Source organism: Toxotes jaculatrix, chromosome 6 (assembly GCF_017976425.1).
Source record: "Toxotes jaculatrix isolate fToxJac2 chromosome 6, fToxJac2.pri, whole genome shotgun sequence".
In the NCBI taxonomy this organism is placed as follows: Eukaryota; Metazoa; Chordata; class Actinopteri; family Toxotidae; genus Toxotes; species Toxotes jaculatrix.
The window spans coordinates 15,412,723-15,431,232 of NC_054399.1; the positions used below are offsets into that span (position 1 = coordinate 15,412,723).

The 18,510-nt window shown below is 39.2% G+C and overlaps 2 protein-coding genes across 2 annotated transcripts; both read right to left on the reverse strand.

Annotated features, from left to right (window-relative positions):
• Window positions 1–7,211: 7,211 nt before the first annotated feature.
• Window positions 7,212–11,851, reverse strand: LOC121182815 (N-acetyllactosaminide beta-1,3-N-acetylglucosaminyltransferase 3-like). The gene is made up of 2 exons (XM_041039415.1): window positions 11,722–11,851; window positions 7,212–9,180 (listed from the first exon to the last, which is right to left on the reverse strand). Exon 2 carries the CDS (start codon window positions 9,168–9,170, stop codon window positions 8,031–8,033), a length of 1,140 nt encoding a protein of 379 aa, XP_040895349.1. The 5' UTR covers window positions 9,171–9,180; window positions 11,722–11,851; the 3' UTR covers window positions 7,212–8,030.
• A 3,616-nt stretch (window positions 11,852–15,467) lies between these two features.
• On the reverse strand, window positions 15,468–18,509 carry LOC121183436 (potassium voltage-gated channel subfamily V member 2-like). The gene is made up of 2 exons (XM_041040504.1): window positions 17,125–18,509; window positions 15,468–16,516 (listed from the first exon to the last, which is right to left on the reverse strand). Exons 1-2 carry the CDS (start codon window positions 18,385–18,387, stop codon window positions 16,226–16,228), a joined length of 1,554 nt encoding a protein of 517 aa, XP_040896438.1. The 5' UTR covers window positions 18,388–18,509; the 3' UTR covers window positions 15,468–16,225.
• Between the last annotated feature and the right edge of the window lies 1 nt (window position 18,510).

Sequence of the window (18,510 nt, forward strand, 5' to 3'; positions counted from 1 at the left end):
CATTTCACTTTATAAGCTATCTTAGAAGTATTAGGTGCATACCTCTGATGCCCATCTCAAACTGCTGCTGTATAATACCACAGCCTTTCAAACAAAAACAACTGAAACTGTTTTAGAGCTTCATCAGTCTCATCTCATTTAACTTCCTAAAGTTCCTAAGACTAGTTTTTAATTTTGTTTTGTTCCCCTGAGGAGAAAAAACGTCTGATTTACAGATGTTCACAGAACCACAGCAGAAGCAGGATATTTCAGTGGAAGGTCACAGGTAATAGAATCTAATGAGCACAAAACTCAGACAAATTAGACACACAGGGGCAGCTAGTCTGGTTTATAACATGACAGCTATTTCAACTGTGAAAAATTCAGTGACGGTCAGTTTGAAAATCTTGCATCCCTTTTGACTTGTGATCTGTTTCAACCCCTGCTCATGAGATAAAAGTATAACTGAATACATAAAAACATGATAAGAACAAAACAACTACAGGAAATTAATTTAATTACAACAGATAAAAAACTGACCAGCTCACATTTTTCTTCACATTTTGCTTTACTCTATCTGACATCTATCTTCTCAAGTGTTGAACACCTCATTTAATCTCAAACACTGTGAGTTAGGGATGTGTACTTATGCTTGTTAATACAAAGAAACTGTTGTCATTTGTTTTAACAGGACAGAGCCAACTTCACTTCACTGATTAGTTCTTTGTCAGTCATTGAAAATGTGCCAGGTCGAATCACCCTCTGTCGTCTCTGATTAGGATAAAAACCAGCAAGACTCTCTGCAGCCCATCGCATTTGCTGATAAGTAACACCTTCATTATATAAAACTGTATAACAAATCATAATGTGGTCGTAAGAGAGATAAGAATATTTTAAGTTTATTGATGTAAAGCATTTGTTGAAAATTATTGTCATTCATTACCTGTTCAAATACCAGACTACACTTGTGAGTGGGTTATCTTTGTCACTTATATTTGCAAATACCAACGTGCTTATCTTGTTAATGCTAAATCGGAACAATAAAGTGTTGCAGAAAATATTCAGGTGTGGCCAGTGTTTTATTTGCCTTTTCTTCTTCTTTTTTTCCCCTCACAGATCCCATTTGCACCATTCAGCTTGTGTTGCCACTTTCTTCCAATTGTGGATTATTTATTTTATTGGCTTTTGAATTAATTCAGATCAGTGTGTGAAAAAGGAAAGCCATTCACTTCAGGCCTAAAATGTCTCTGCCTTTGATTTCCATGTTAGTTTCTTTGTCTTGATATCAATAGAGAGGGAGGAGTGGGACTTTTCAAGTGATAATCTAGTGATAGTTGACTGTTGAAATATTCAAAATACATCAATCAGCCAAATTTGCCAAAAACTATAGGGCTCAGCTGTACAAACTGAATTTAACTTAGTGTTTAAAATGAATGAGGGGCTGGTGCCTGAGAGAGTTTGGGGAAGTCAGAAAGTGCAGAAAAATGCATTAGCTTGAAAGGAAAGCATGATTCCTTGAAGAGCATGATGGAATTTGATAAAATACCAAAATGACAGCAGCACACACAAAGAGAAGTAGTTGTGCCAATGCTGATAGAGACATAGATGAAGGGAAATGAAGAAAGAAATCAATACTGGTATTTTTCTACAGATCTACAGAATGCAGAATCTTCAGCTGATATGTTATGGTTACAGGATGACAAACAATCAAACAATGCTATTTTCAGAATGGGTTCACTGATGTACCAAAGCATATCTAAGATAAGCACTCCTTTTGTTCAACATCTGAACAAACAAGATGCTGGTAAAAGTGACTTATCCTGCACTGTACATGAGGCATTAATGCTCTGGAACTAACACTTTTGCTTTATTATCATTTATACACACTGTACATTTTTGTAACATTTGTAATACGTACACATATTTACAGCACACATATTAAGTTGTCATAGTATGAAAGCCACAGTTTATAATATTAACGACAGCTCTGTCCTACAAGTGTCCTAGTAAGTCATGACTGTGTCTGACTAATGGAGGCAGCTAAATGTACTTCCATGCAATTTTCTACAGCTATCCATGGTGCCCAGTGTGACAATGTATCCTAATAACTTTGGTGATGTCTTGGCTTTTTCTCTAGTGCCACCATGATGTTTTGTAGTTTTGAGAGAAATGCCTCAACAACTATTGGAATTTGCCATGAAATTGGTTACACACAAAGGCGAATAGGGTGCAGGCAAGGCTGATAAGGCTGTGATCCAGGCAAAAAGGCAAATACACAACAAAAAAAAGTCAGATGTCTGAAAGGCAGGAAGGCCAGAGTTACTGCTGCAGGAGGAAGTGTCAGGGGAAATTACAGTAAAGTTAGTTAATAGTAAAAAGACAGGCAAGGAATGAGCAAGTGAATGAACTAACAGCTAAGCCAGTTATACCTGCTTAGCGTCAGCATGTTAGCATTGTCATTGTAATGGCTGTTGACTCTGTCTTGTGGTTATGTTCTTGTGAATACTGTGGTGGAGAGTATTTTTATTCAAGGTCATATCTGGTTAATTGGGTTTTTAATCATGAACCTTGTCTTACTTCTTCTTTGTGCCTTGAAGAGAAGTTATTTTATTCCAAGAAAATTTTCTCGGTGCCACTTCCTGATCACTAATCAAGGGTTTGTAAGTTGTATTTATTAGTGGTTAATACATCAACGTTATAAGTCATTAACGCCCTTTGCTGTTTGTAGTCCACAGGAAGGCTCATAGGTGTAGAGGGCATACAGGAGTGGACTCAGCACACAACAATGAGGTGAGCAAGTGCTGAGTGTGAGAGAGGAGGAGGGATGACAGCCAAGTTTCACAGGAGGGAGATGTAAGTCCAGTAGTTTGTTGATCAGGATGTCGAACAATAATATATGAGATGTAGGCCTACTGAATGTTCTAAAAGTTTTCATTTGTTTGTTGTTTTGGTTCTGTTTAAGTACCATTTGGCACAAAACTACATCATCAGTTGCTTCAATGTCACATTCTCAAAGGGACTTGGGGGCTTGGTTGAGGAAAATGAATGAATCTGACACCTCATATCTTAACTATTTGAGTGAAAACCTGCCTAATCCCAGTGACAAGTTCCAATCTTTGCAATAGAATACAATAGTGTCAAATGCAGCACTGAGATCTGGTAGGACAAGTATAGAGACATGTCCATTGCCTGAGGCTATGAGAAGGTTGTAGGTAACTTTAACCAGTGCTGTTTCTGTGCTATGATGTACTCTAAATCCTGACAGAAAAACTTCAAACAAACCGTTTATGCAGAAGTAACATAAGTTGCAACAGCCTTTTCAAGAATTTTAGAAGTAAAAGGGAGGTTGGATATAGGTCTATAGTTTGCTAAAATGCCAGGGTCAAAAGAAGGCTTTTTAAGTAGAACATATCCTATTACTAAAGAGAGATTTATCTGATCTAATATGGAAGTGCCAATCAAGGGCAAAACATCTTTGAGAAGTCTGGTTTGGATAGTGTCCAAAAGACATGTTGAAGGTTTAGATTTGGTAACTATTAAAGTCAACTCAGCAAGGTCTATGAGAGAGAAGCAGTCTGAAGACAAATCAGGACCTGCAGACATTTCTAAAGCTGCTGTTCTTGACACATCACTACATCATTAACAGTTGTAGGAAGGATGCGATGAATTCCATCTTAAAGTAAAGAAACTCAGAAAGTCATCACTAGTGTGAGTTAAAAGAATGCATCGACAGCTATGACTCTTTGTTAGCCTGGTTACAGTGCTGAAAGGAAACCAAGAGTTGTTCTTGTTTATTCTGCTTTTCCTGTTTTGCTTCATTTATTCTTACATGTCTGGAGGACATGTAAGAATGTGGAACTACTTCATGGTTTGGTTTCTGGCCCTTTATCTCATTCACTGACATATTGAATCTGAGATGTCATCTGTCTTTGACAAAAAGATGGTAAAAGAAAGCAAAATGAGTAAACCTACCAAGTCTGAAGAAACTACACATAAAGAAAGTTTCCATTAACTTGCACAGATTTTTAGTCCTCAAGGCATAAACTTTAAGGCTGAGTCACAGACTAGACAATGAAAATAATGACTGACAGAATCTCTGGAAAAATAAATTACAGAGATTATCACATATACCAGACCACAAGGAAACACTACCAGGCAACAAGTAATAACAAGTTTCACATTGCCACCTCCAAAATTCAATTCAATTCAATTTTATTTATATAGCGCCTTCCACAATCAAAATTGTCTCAAAGCGCTTTACAGAGACCCAGAGCCTGACCCCAGAGCAAGCACTTAAGGCGACAGTGGCACGAAAAAACTCCCTTTCAACAGGAAGAAACCTTGAGCAAAACCTGGCTCAGATGGGGGACCCTCCTGCCGATGGCCGGGCTGGGTGAAAGGAGGAAAAGGAGGAAGATAGGACAGCTAGGAATGGAGGAGAGGAGGAGAAGGACATGCAGCATATACAAACAGGGCTGGAAATGGACAATGTTAGAGGGCCAGCATTTAGATTACAGTTAGTGAACAGTTAGTGGATACTGTGTGCTCAGCAGATTACAGTTATGATAGGAGACAGAGCACAGAAGCAAAAAGCTGTCAGGACTGGTAATTATTTACATTACAGTCTGCATAGAATATTAATCCAAAATTTATCTGTAGCAGAGTGGAAGATTAAACGCGTTAGAAATGGATCATTGTAAACAATAAACAGCAGCAGGTGGGTGGAGCCAGGACCACAGACAGAGAACATGCAGCTCCGGAGCCAGAGACACCTGCAGAAAGGTACAGAGAGAGACCAGAGAGAAACAAGCACAGGACTACGGAAGAGAGAGGACAGAGAGTTAATGACATGTAATAAAGGCTAATAAATGTGAAAGTCCCCCAGAAGCCTAGGCCTATAGCAGCATAACTAAGGGATGGTTCAGTTGCCTGAGCCAGCCCTACTAAGGGCTATATCCTTAACTGTAACAGTGTCTATAGAGATAATTGTGACTAACTATAAGTTTAGTCATAATAACTAGGACTGTAACTACAACTAACTATAAGCTTTGTCAAACACAAAGGTTTTAAGCTTAATTTTAAAATTAGAGAGGGTGTCTGCTTCCCGAACCCAAACTGGCAGTTGGTTCCATAGGAGAGGGGCCTGATAGCTAAAGGCTCGGCCTCCCACTCTACTTTTAGAGATTTTGGGAACCATAAGCAAACCTGCATTCTGGGAACGAAGCAATCTGTTGGGATAATATGGTACGATCAGCTCTTTGAGATATGAAGGAGCCTGGCCATTGAGGGCCTTATATGTAAGGAGAAGGATTTTAAAATCAATTCTGAATTTTACAGGAAGCCAATGAAGAAAAGTTAGTACAGGAGTAATGTGATCTCTCTTGCTAATTCCAGTCAGTACTCTCGCTGCAGCATTTTGGATCAGCTGGAGGCTTTTTAGAGAGTTAACTGGACATCCTGATAATAGGGAATTACAGTAGTCCAGCCTAGAAGTAACAAAAGCATGGACTAATTTTTCAGCATCACTCTGCGACAGAAAGTTCCTAATCTTACTGATATTGTGCAGGTGAAAGAAGGCGGTCCTAGAAACTTGTTTTATATGCGAGTTAAAGGACAAATCCTGATCAAAAATAACTCCAAGGTTCCTCACAGTCGTACTGGAGGCTAAATTAATGCCATCCAGAGTAACTATATGATTAGATAAACTGTTTCTGAGGTGTTTGGGACCAAACAAAATAACCTCAGTTTTGTCTGAATTGAGAAGAAGAAAGTTACAGGTCATCCAGTATGGTTAACTGATAATAGATAAATATAGCTGGGTATCCGCATAGCAATGGAAATTTATTCCATGCTTCCTGATAATATCGCCTAGGGGAAGCTGTATGTAAATGTTCATTTTAAAAGGGGGGGCTAAATTAGACAGCTCCATTTCCTCGTGTGATCCTGTATTTCCTGAAAACAGAAAGTCTCACATTAATCAAACTGACAAAAAGGCTAATAATGTTTAGGTTTTAGACATTTCATGTGTCCATTCCAGCTAAGTGGACACAGCCTGTCGGCTGATACATACGGCTGATTTACACTGTCAGATACCTTTCACTTTCCATTGAATATTTACTGTTTCCAACCTGCCAGCATATCTGTTTTAAGAAGGCGGAAACAACAATAGACATTTGAACCATTAGCCAATATTCATTGTCACAGGAACAAATACTTATAAAAAATATTGCCCCACGGTTGCGACTTCCAACATCCATTGAGGAAATATGTTAATTCCTGCATGGGGGACATGTCCTGATGCCTGAATGTAACATGGTCAAACATCACTGTAGGTTATTTCAAGAAGGTAAACATCTCAGAATACAAGATAGTTTATCAAATTCCTTATCTTACAAATATCCACAAAAATAACAGGGATGATTTGGCTACACTCTTCTTGTAACTGCACACTTGTTTAGATTACGCACTGTTTGGCAATAACTTGATAACAATTGCATTTGGAAGTCAGTGGGTGTTTATCTTTAACTCTGATTTCACCCATTATGTTATACGCACTTCACACTTTAATCTAGCCTGGTTTCTGGCTCATGTCTCTGATTTTGTCAGCAACTCAAAAGTAAAAGAGAGGATTTACGTCATCTTTAGATGTAAATGCAGATACGAGGGAATAAAATAGAATGACTGAGAGCAACATGAGAAGGAGATACTTACTGATGAGTTGAGGACATCCTTTTAAATACACAATTAACTACATGCATCTAATGGTCTGGTCAGAGCACTGGGTTTTGATAACAAAAAATGGTGGATGCTTTGGCACAGCAACCTGAGGGGAGTTTTTTCATGCTCTCTGGTTGATTATTGAACAGCTGCTGTCAAACTGTGGGAATTTCAAACATGTTAGTACTGTTAAGACAAAGGACCCCTGAGCTCTTAATCTGTGCTGCTCATTCATTTTAGGTCCCTTTCAAAAACTAACCTAATAGTGTTGGAATGTACACTTCTGTTCACAGGGTTATTGCCCTCTGGAAAACTATAAATGCATATATACTTTATGTATATAAACATAAACATGTACTTGTACGTAGGTAGACATCACCCAATGAATTGAACGGAATTACAGGCATTTCTGGTTTATGTGCGGTGCTGCAGATCTACTCTGTTTGTCGACCTTTTGAAAAACTAAATAGCTAAACTGCATGCTCGGAGAACAATTTCAATACACTTCCAATACGTTTCCCATCAAGTGTTTCCCGGAAAAGGTCCATGGACACTATACAGACACCAATCTTTTTTTTTTTTTTTTTTGTTTGTTCTGTACAGTGCACAATTTAATCTCAAATCTCTTTAATCATAAAATAGCACAATAGTTACACCCCTCTTAACAATATGAAAATAAAATAGATTTATACATTCCTGTATATATTTAATAGACTTTTTTTTTTTTTTTTTTTAAAAAGGGAAATGAACTTGGCATATACTCAACCTATATATGAGTCCAATTATAAGACACTGTCAACACAGCGAAACATCTAACAATGGTTCTGGCTGAGAAGCATTAATGTGAGGCACAAAAGCATGAATCTCTTTCTGTATGTATTATTCTACCAAAAATATACAGGCTCTGCTGAAAAAAAGAAAGCTGTACAAATAAGAATACATATGAAGGAAAACGCTGAGGAATTTTAAATATCTTTTGTAAGACTTTGGGAACTACATTATATCTTATAACCCTGCAGTAGTTACACCTGAAGCAAGGTATCATTCAAACTATGACTTTTCATAAATAATCTAAAAATTAACATAAGCATGATTTAAAATATTTGACCAAACAATAAGTCAAGTCAAGTCAAGTCAATAAGGAAGCATGACTTCATGTTGGTCAGTCAGAATCATGGACCGCCACCCAGCCCTAGTCACAGTAGAAAAACAGTTCAAATCTTTTCCCATGATGCAAATAAAGTAAGTCATGCTGACACTCACTCCCTAAAAGCAGAAGGGAAACAAAGTGTCAACAAGCACTGTCACAATCAATAAGTTACAATTAGATGCTGCTAAAGTTTTCCCTTTGAATGGCCACATTTCAGATTGGGGTCATGTATTCGGCGCCACATAAGATACATGCGAGCTGGAAGGAATCTGTGTACCAACAAAATGTCTTTATAATAGCAAGGATCATATTCATCTAGTGTTCTGGAGGGAACGTATAATCCTGCCGTCTTCACACCAATATGGGAAACAGGACCGAGTCCTGCTTTGGCCAGACACATCCCCATGTAGACATCGTCAATGGGAAGAATGGTAATGGACTGGGACATATTGTATATGACCAAAGCTGTATAGCCAGACAGGAGGAAGCCCCCACCACCACAGTAAGGAGGATATGAATCTGACTCCTGCACCTGTACTGGGATATAATACTTGCTCCCTGATGATCTAATGGGCCCCACATTCTGGATCAAATGACCGGTAAAGAGGTGTTTGCTTCCATCATTGTCCTTGAGCGATTGGAGATACTCGACCATGTTGTCTGTGTTGGCGAATACATCATCATCACCATTTAGCAAGAAGCGAGCTTTCGGACAGTTTCTTTCCATCCATTCTAGGAAAACAATCTGCTTCAAGGTGAGGTTGTAGAATGTATCATCAAAGTCCCACTGGAGGATGTCACTGTTCTCGCGTTGCTCTTCTTCAAGCAGTTTGTTTAGTCGTTCTTTTTCAAAACCAGAATGCATTGTTGCCGAGATGAAGATCCTCCGGATCCACACACCATTGTGTAACCTCTCCTTAGCCCAGGTTTTGCGCAGCACCTCTCGCCGTTCATAGTTCTCAGGGGAACTTTTAATGACCAGTAGAAGGAAGACTTCTGAAGATTTATCAGCTCCTCCACATTTGTCAGGAAGGTCCAGTAGCATGGGGAAATGGCGGCAGTGTCGATAGTAGAGAAAGTCTTTTATACCACCAGGAAGAGGACTGAAGCCTGTGACATTGTCAACAGACATATTTTGTTGACATCTTGGCCAGGAGTATACATAGGATTTCTTTGTGGTGGCTTGCGTTACCTGACTGCCTTCATCTCTCATATCTATGTGGAGGCTGATGTTCTTTAGGTTAGTAAAATCCTTACAGAGATGGAGGACCAACAGACCAAGAGCTCCAGCAATCAACAAATCTCTTTTCCTGATTTTTCGCATCCTTGAAACTCTGTAAAACAAAACACAGTTTTCTTATCATTGTTATGTTCACCAGCTAGTCAGTAACTTTGGCCATGTGCCGTTTGGTGCTCAGCAGGTAAGAGAGGTCATTGATAAGTTTGTGTTCTAAGGTAGATGTTAATTTTCGAAAACCTTGCACATTTATTTTTCAGCATAGTCCTCTCCTACAATTACATAGACTCAAAGAAGAAGACAGAGTAATATTTAGAGACCTTCCTGTGCCACAACACTAGAGGTCAATGTTTGAGAACTGAAAGGTGTTATTCTGGGCTGATGAGACAACATTTTGAGTATATGGCTTTAGTCACAACATATGAGGCACAGAGAAGGTGAAGTAAAGCTTGTGTTAGTGCCAGTATAAACCCTCTCTGAGGCTCACATGCACTGTGACATGACTGCTCTGAACGCCAAACAGGAAGAACCGGGCTGAGCTTCAGAGCAGACACGAGGTGGCTCTGCCTCTTCTAAAGACATTCAATGACTCTGTGGTAGCCTCTGCTGTCAATTATTTGCTGGGGAGCGGGCAGCACAGACTGACATCCATTATGGACAACACCTCTCGCCCCATGCACCAGACTGCGCTACCGCAGGTCCTTCATTCCCTCTGCTGTCAGACTGTACAACTCAACTGTTTAGTTGTACTCTGGTCTGGCCTAACTTTTTCATCTGTCCACGGCAGGACTGTGTATTTTTTTTCTCTTTTCCACAGTATCCTACTCATCACCAGTTTTTACTGTTTCTGTATTTTGTATACTGGTTTTGTAACTTAACTTTTTTCCAGATTGTAAATATGCTATTTTTTGCACATTTCCTTGTATCTGAATTGCATGCACACTTCTTGTTTTTCTCACTCAGTTTAAGGACATCATATACAAGAACATAAAACTGAAGTCTACCACAACCAGTTTAACAGTTGTGGTTGTGGTAGTAAATGTTCTCACTGTGGGATCAGTAAAGTGTAATCTTATCTTATCTGTCAGCAGAATCCCCACTTGTGTAAGTAGTGTATGGGGTAGTATGTTACTCACACACTCACTCTTTTAAGTTTAAGGACATCATATACAAGAACACAAAACTGAAGTCTACCACAACCAGTTTAACAATCAGCTAAACCTTCATTGCTGTTTTACGTAATGACACGAAGGTGAAACACAAAACTATGCTGTTGGGCTTTTGTTAAGCCTGTCAGAAGTCTTCACATTCACAAATGAATGTTTGTCATGTTGGTGAGGATTTGCTTGTTTGAAATGTTTCTTCCCTCTTTCCTATTGCACATTCATTGTGTTTTTTCATAATGTCATCATATCACATTGATACATCAGCAGTTATGGTAAAGTTTCCATGCAGTTTCACATGCTGACTGTTTGCAAAACATTTCACAGCCGAACAATAAACACAGAGTTGAATCATTAATTCTGTTATATTTCAGTTTTTGCAATAAAAAACTGAATATTCTGTAAATCAACAACCTGTTATTTGCTGCTCTTATATTGGTCAAATGTGCCTTAAGGATATAAAGCACCTAAAGACCTGGATGTCCAGTAACTTTCTGCTATTAATCTCAGACAAAACTGAAGCGATTGTAATTGGCCCCAAGCCCCTCAGAAAAAACATCTGATGATATAGATACTGTAGATGGCCTTTGATCAGGACATGTTCTTTAACACCAACACACAAACTGCAACGTTGTTCCACCTACATAGCATAGCAAAAATCAGGCACGACCTGTCTCAGAAAGATGCAGAAAAACTTGTACAGATCCAAAATGCTGTAGCGCGAGTATTGGCAGGAACTAGGAAAAGAGCTCATCATTTTTCCTGTATTAGATTCTTTACACTGGCTTCCTGTAAAAGCCAGAATAAAATTTAGAATCTTGCTCCCTACCTCACAAACCCTTTAATGGTCAGGCACTGCCAATATATTAAGGCGCTTTTAATACCCTATTACCCAGCAAGATTACATGTGGTTCGTAGAGTTCCTCAGATGTGAGGACGTGATGCTTTTCTTTGTCATAAACGATAGATAACTGAACACCTTTGAGTTTTATGCATCAGCTTAGGCTGTCGGAAATTATAGCTGCCAGTTTTTGCTCGTGGCTTATAGATAAAAAATAATAAATAAAATAAATCACTTAAATCAGAAAATAATCGGGAAATGAATCAGTTTTGTTAGTTGGAGTCTAAAACATATGATCAGTTTATAAATGTATGAGGCATTGACACTGATGGGGGTTTGGTTCTGCTGCGTAAAGATACTCATGTTTTTTAATGCCATTTTTTCTGTAAAGTAATATTTCGAACGGAGTGTTTTACGCAGCATTTTTTTTCGCTCATTGTTGTGTTTCTGCTTTTACTTGAATTACTTAAATCTACTGCTTATCTGAAATATTCAGACTTACTACTTTAAAAGGAAAACTCTATTCCGTTCCGTTGCCCATAACTTTGCATGCCCAGAACTGGCTTGCTATTGGATAAACAGCATAAACAACATTATATTAAGTTGGTGTGTATAGCTTACTATGTGTACTTACCGTCAAAAGGAGACGGATCCTCTCCTGTATCCCTGTAGCCGCAAACGTTAGTAACAATTCCAGTGTGTGACTGCATAACTCTGAGCGGTGGTCTGATGCGTGCAGCCTGCTGGGCGGTGCTTCTCCTGCATGAGCGTTTTCCAAAAAGTGAAACAGAAAAAAACAAAAAGCAAACCAAAAAAAAAAAAAAAAAACACTATGTAGAATCATTAATAAATAAGTAAGTAAGTAAGTAAGTTATTAAATAAAAAGAACATAAATATTATAAATGAGCTCCACAGTATAACCAGATACGACATTAAAATGCCTTTGCTTACTGTACATTATCCTCACACTGTGGCAGTGTTATTTATATTAGTAGGATCTAATTATAGCCCTAACTGTACCAAATACAGCAAATATCGCTATCACTAACACTCACCTAATATTGGCATTATTTGATGACTGTAAGTGTTAAATTCCACTGCTGCATCTGTTTGTGCTTTGTTGTTTGCACCACAGTTTGTGAGAGACAAAGCAAAACAGAATCTGAGCTACAGTGCAACTCATTCCCAGCACAGACATAAGGGAACATACCCATCTGACCACACAACACAAATGGAGAAAATACAGAACATTAATTGTGTTTAAGTACAACCACAAAAAGAAAATAAAAGTGTATCAACAGTGGCTTCCAGTTGCTTCCCTGATTAGTTGGCAATGACCACCTCACCTTTAAGGCGGGCCTCTATCTTTTGTCTTTTGCTGGAGAAAAGTTCAAAGGACAGAAAACTAAAGCAACCAGAAAAACCATCAAGCTCATAATATAATTACACAATGGATCCTTCTGCATTGACTCTGGTCTGTGCATACCTACGCTGTAGGCTATATGAGTAAGTTTTAATTCATCCTGCTATTGATTATTTTTTATATCTAAAGAGACAGAGATGTAAGCATGTTTAAGTCAGTTGCAGTGGACTTGTCTTATACTTTTTTATAGTTTTTAAAAGTTCAAATCCACTTTGGGGGTCAAAATGTAACAGATTGTACATCACACCCATATTACATAGAGAATGGTTTCATTTTCACAGAAACCACTCCACAGATAGCACACCCACAGTTTGTGAGCTATCTGTTGTGCTCTGATGTTCTGCTCTCCTCTGCACTGCACAATAAAATAAATAAATAAATAAATGAATAAAATGAAATACACATAGACATGCGTAAGCTCGTTCAAAAATAGCTTTGCAGAGTGGGTAGAAGCAGAACTAACTAACTAACAAATACTAACATTAATTTTTTTATGAATTTGGACTTTATTTTACTCTGATGCTTACTTAATAACATAAAACATATAAAACGCTCAGGAACACTCAGATTTAATGTGTAGGACAGTGTTTAATGTCACTGACCACAATTGCATTAAACAACAGATGCAAAGCAGTTTGAGATGGAGGGGAAGTGCTCCAGGTGCCGCTGGGTCACTCAGGGAAAGCAGGAGAGCTTTATCTGCGTCTAGAACAACTGATGCATCACCCATTGAGACACTGTAGCGTGTGTGATCAGGGCTATGCAAAGAAACCTGACTTGGCTCTGTGCTGCTTGGTTCTTGCTTTTCTTGGAAGGGGCCTCTGGTAAAGCATCAGAGCAGGTCACTCAGGTCATTGCTCATGTGCTAGTGAGATATCATCCTTTGTTATTTTTCAGGAATCTGCAAAGATTTGTCAAGTATGTGTTAAACACAATAAACAAAGATGAACTGACTCACAACTTTGCACTGCTGTCCAGATGTATTTGTTGTTCAGGTATATTTAGTGATGATCATGTGTTTTGGGTTACTGAGAGATAGCTTTACAAACCCAAAATAATGATGTGAAGTGTGACAAACTGAAGGGAAAAACCTGAATACAGATGCTTCTGTACAGGGCGTGAGAGGTCGTCGGATTGTTAGATGAGAGTGAAAATGATGTGAATCATATGGTGTGGCCTTCACAGTCATTTGATCTCAGCCCAACTGAACACCTATGTGAGATTTTGGAGCTATGTGTGAGACAGTGCTCTCCACTACCATCATCAAAGCACTAAATAGGAGGATATCATTTGGAAGAATGATATCCCTCTAAAGCACTAAAGCTGTCCTGGAAGCTCAAAACCTCCTAAACTTATAGTTCCTTTAAAATGTGTGGCATGGGGTGGCTACAAACACATTTTATTGTGCAGTCAGTGTAATAACAATAAAGCTGACTAAAGTTAACAACAGTCTGAACTTAAGGTAGTGAGTAGCTGTCCTGAAGCTATTGACTGTATCATATGATCTGTAGATGTTCAAATGTCCACTTTAAATGGGAGGATTTAAATTTAGCTGGTCTGACTGACTGCTTCAAGTGATTTTACCACATTGTTGCCATTCACGTTGCATTAGGCACAAGGTTTGGACAAGGAAGAGGAAGACATGGGATGAAAAACAAGTAAAGTGTAATGTGTGTGTGTTCTAGCTAAATGCCTGGGAACTTTATTTTACATTCAACTTGAGATATTAGTTTTGCCATGACTACATACTCATCTTATACCAGAAATCTCGAAACTTTTGTTAGGCCAAGCTAAAATTCCACAGAAGGTTATACAGAGCATATTTGACAAGTTCTGTTTTAGAGAATACTTTGGGTCTTCTTTCTCCTCTAACCATCGTTCCTCAGACGATAAGGAGAGGAACTCAGGAAATGGCACGACATTCACACAGACAAACCGATAAATAAAATGTATGGTCGTACACTTTCACACCATACTAACATTGTTTTCCACAAGATGCTGGAAATATTAATAGTGGTTAATGGTGATATGATTGCATCACATCATTTCTATTGATTTGTCGGTTGCACATTTATGCTGCAAATCTCCTGTCATCCCAGAGTTGTTCTACTGGATTCAGAAGTGGTGACTGAGGATGCCACTGACTCAGGAAACCAGTTTGAGACAACTTTTGCTTTGAGACATGGTGTACAACACATTCACACCACCAACAGACTGTACTGTTAACACAAGACAAGTTGGCTCCAGTCAAACCAGCCAATCAGGTGCCAACAATCATGCCACAGTCACTGAAATTATATTTTTCCTCATTCTGATGTTTGGCATCAACATTAACTGAAACTCCTGACCTGGAATTTGCGAAATGGCTTTTTAAGGACTGAGAGCGTTAGCAAAAAAGATCATTGGTCTGATGAAAAAATTTTAAGGCTGATCAGCAAAAATGGCAAGCAATTTGAAAACTTTCTGAAGCGACTGTATCAGATGCCATCACTCAACCAGGTAATTTAATCCAGGGGAAGTAACAAAGTAAAACAAAAGCTGAAGACAGGTTTGACTTCAGGGCTTTTGTACTTTGTCTTTTATTACTTTCAATTTTTTTATCAACTTTAACTGTCCAATGAGGAACAAATGACAAAATTAGAATATTTAGTAATAAAATAAGCAATTAAGTTCATTAAGGCTAAGGATTTTTTTTTGTATTGGCACTGGATCAAATAAGTGTAATGTAAAATGGTTTGCCTATAGTGACAAACATACAGAGAATTATTACCTGATGCTTCAGCACCACCTCTATGTCTGTTCAGTAAACACAAGTGAACAGACAGGAGATAGGTAGGTGATAGGCTTATGGTTACAGGATACAGTTTTAAGGTTAAGAAAATTTACACAGGATAACTTAAGCAAGGTTTTTTCCACCTTATCATGACAAACAAGCAATCAGATGTCAGGATGGGATGCCAGATGTTCATGTTTAATTACTTAATGTGGAAAAACATGAGAAAATATATTTTTAAAAGGAATATTAACAACAGGTGAGGCAAGCACACCCCATTAAATTATAAAAACAATTCAACATTAAAGGTAAAACTTTAAAAATCCACATGTACATGACAACAATAAAAAGCAGTTATCGTTGTCATTGTCCTCGCATCTGTTGGTATATGTATTGCTGTGATAGCACTGTAATGTAACATGTCTTCGCACACTGACAGATGACTTGCTGCAGAGTGCAAAGAGCAACATCCACCAGTGATGGTCATCAGGCGTGAAACTGCAGGTCTTAGGTCTTTAACTATCACAGCAAAAATGTACATTCACTTGTGGTTGGGCAGTGGAGTGTAAATTCTAATACTGTCCCACTATTTTTGATAGGTAATAAATCTATCAGTTATTGACAGCTGATATGACTTATGACAGGAAACGTGTATCATTTTAACTCGTAAACCAAGCAACAGTTAAAAATGCTGCTATCTGAATGTTTTCTCCACTGCTTTGCTAATGATTATTTAAGACTAGACCTCAGTGAATCTATGTGCATCTGTGCAAACCGCCACTTCCTCTTCCTGTCCGTGTCACCTATTCCCTCATTGTGGTTTCCCTTGCTGTTATTTAAACAGAAACAGCTAACAGAACCAACAGGTCACGAATGAAGACTGAAACTCAAGTTTACCAAGCAACACACTCCCAAAAACGATCATATCATTTAAAAAGCAACTCAGTGTGGGCACTCGCAGCGGCTGTCTCTACTATTGTCTTCCTCTGAGGGATGGAAACACATGTCCATTCTGCTTCTGAGGCGCTTTCTAAACTGAAAGCGTCGCTCCACTGAGGTAGTGTTGTACTCCTGGGCTTTTAGTTTGGCATAGTAATCTGAGAAGTTGTTAAACAGGAAGGAGATTGGCATGCCATTCAAGATGATACCAAAGGAAATGCAGCCAAAGGCCACAATGCGGCCCAGAAGAGTTACAGGAACCACATCCCCGTAGCCCACGGTGGAGATGCTGACCTAAGAGAGAAGAGTGGACAGTCCCATATTAATCAGGTTTCACAAATATTTTTCTTTAGTATAATGTATATCATGTTGATTTGGAAGAATTAGTAAAACCTTTAGTTTAACGTGATACACAGCCTTTATGAGAGACTGCTCAGTGAAAAACAAGCACACAGGTCATGAGTTTCAGCAGCTTATCACACCTCATAGTGTAGCAGCTGTGGTAATTATAACAAGAGCAAACAAGGAAGCCAGATGGCTTTGTACAAAGAGTGTCGAAGTTCACACACAGGGGACTGCTGTTCTGTTATACCTATTTGTAATCAATAATTAAAGTAAGTCTTTATCCATGACTGTTCCACAACTTTAACTACGTCAGAAACATGTGGCACAAGCCTGCCGAGCAGGCAGCGAGCAGACAGGGAGCTGGTACTGCAGGAGTAAACATCCCCTCTCTGACTCCAGCTGGTGATCATAACATGTCTGCCGATGCTACTCACAGTAGGTGAAGGAGTCTCATGAAGCTACAAGTCTCAAATGGGCCAACCATATATTTTTTTAAATAAAACATAAAGACTAAAAGCTGGGGCATGACACTGGGTTATTCAGGTACTGATACTCACTGCAGCCCACCACCAGGCATAAGGGATACTACTGATGGGAGATCCCTCAGTATCCCTCTCGGCTGAATGCAGGAGAGCAGAGAAAGTGAAGATTCCCATGGCAATAAAGAGTAAAAGGCAGGAAGCCTGCTGGTAACACTGCCGCAGAGTGAACCCAAACGCTTTCATGCCGGTTGAGTGTCGAGCCAGCTTCAAAATCCGAAAGACCCTCAGCAGCTTGACCACTTTGAGGACATGGCTGAACTTGCTGACCCGAGCCATGGCCTTGAGGTCTTCGTGTGTGTTCACATCCTCAGTGTCAGTAAAGGCTTCAAAGATGATCTGGAAGAAATAAGGCATGACCGCCACCATGTCCACAAAGTTGAGTCCACTCTTTAAAAACATTATGATGTTAGGCGTGGTGACAAGGCGAATTAAATATTCAAAGGTAAAGAACACAATGGTGATGATCTCCACCCATTCCATGTGTGTTTTGCCATTACTTCTATATACCTGAAGTTCCTCCACTGTGTTGAGAGTCATTGCCATGATGGAGAAAAGCACAAAAAAGTTAGAGAGCACAGTGAAAGCCTTCGCCAGACTTGAAGAGTACGGATTCTCTACAATGTTCCACAGAGTCTTTCTCACATTCCCAAAGATCATGTCCTTGAAGCACTCATCGTCGTACTTCACCTCAATCTCAGCCATCAGCTCCCTCTCCACCTTCAGGTCATCCTTCACCTCATCCACCTTCTCCTCGAACACAATGCAGCAGCAGCGCTGGGTGTCCTTCAGGCTCAGACCCCAGTAAGCAATTTCCTCTTCAAAGTTGATGGGGCACATTTCCCGTATGACCCACAGCACTCCGCTTGTGTAGAAATGGCAGATGTGGTGGAAGAAGGCAGGGTCACGATCAAAGAAGAACTCATTCTTGCATACGGAGTAGTCGTCGCACAGTGTGAGGAGTTTTGCTCTGTCCCTGCAGAGAGCCAAGGAGCCTATCCGAGTGTTAGGATATTTAATGGCACACTGTTTCGGGATATGAAACACTTTCCCTCCAACATTAACGCTGATGCACTGCTGCCATTTAGGTCTCTCCTCAGCTTTAGGGCACTCTGCTTTGATGCCAGGACTGTCGAGATTCTCCAGAGAGCTCCATGCTTTGACTGTTTTCTCCTGTGAATATGGAAATGTTTTGTTGTCCTCTACACCCTTTAACAGACAGTTGATGGTAGAACGGCGATTTTGTAGACATCTCTGAAGCTGAGATTGCTCTGAAGCCATAACAAATGTAGTTCCAAACAGGAAACTGGACAAAAAGGGGAGAAAAAAAGCAGGAAACAATTAAGTAAAATTATACTAGCAGCACCTGGTATCTTGCTGAATTATCAGAAAAATGCATCTCGT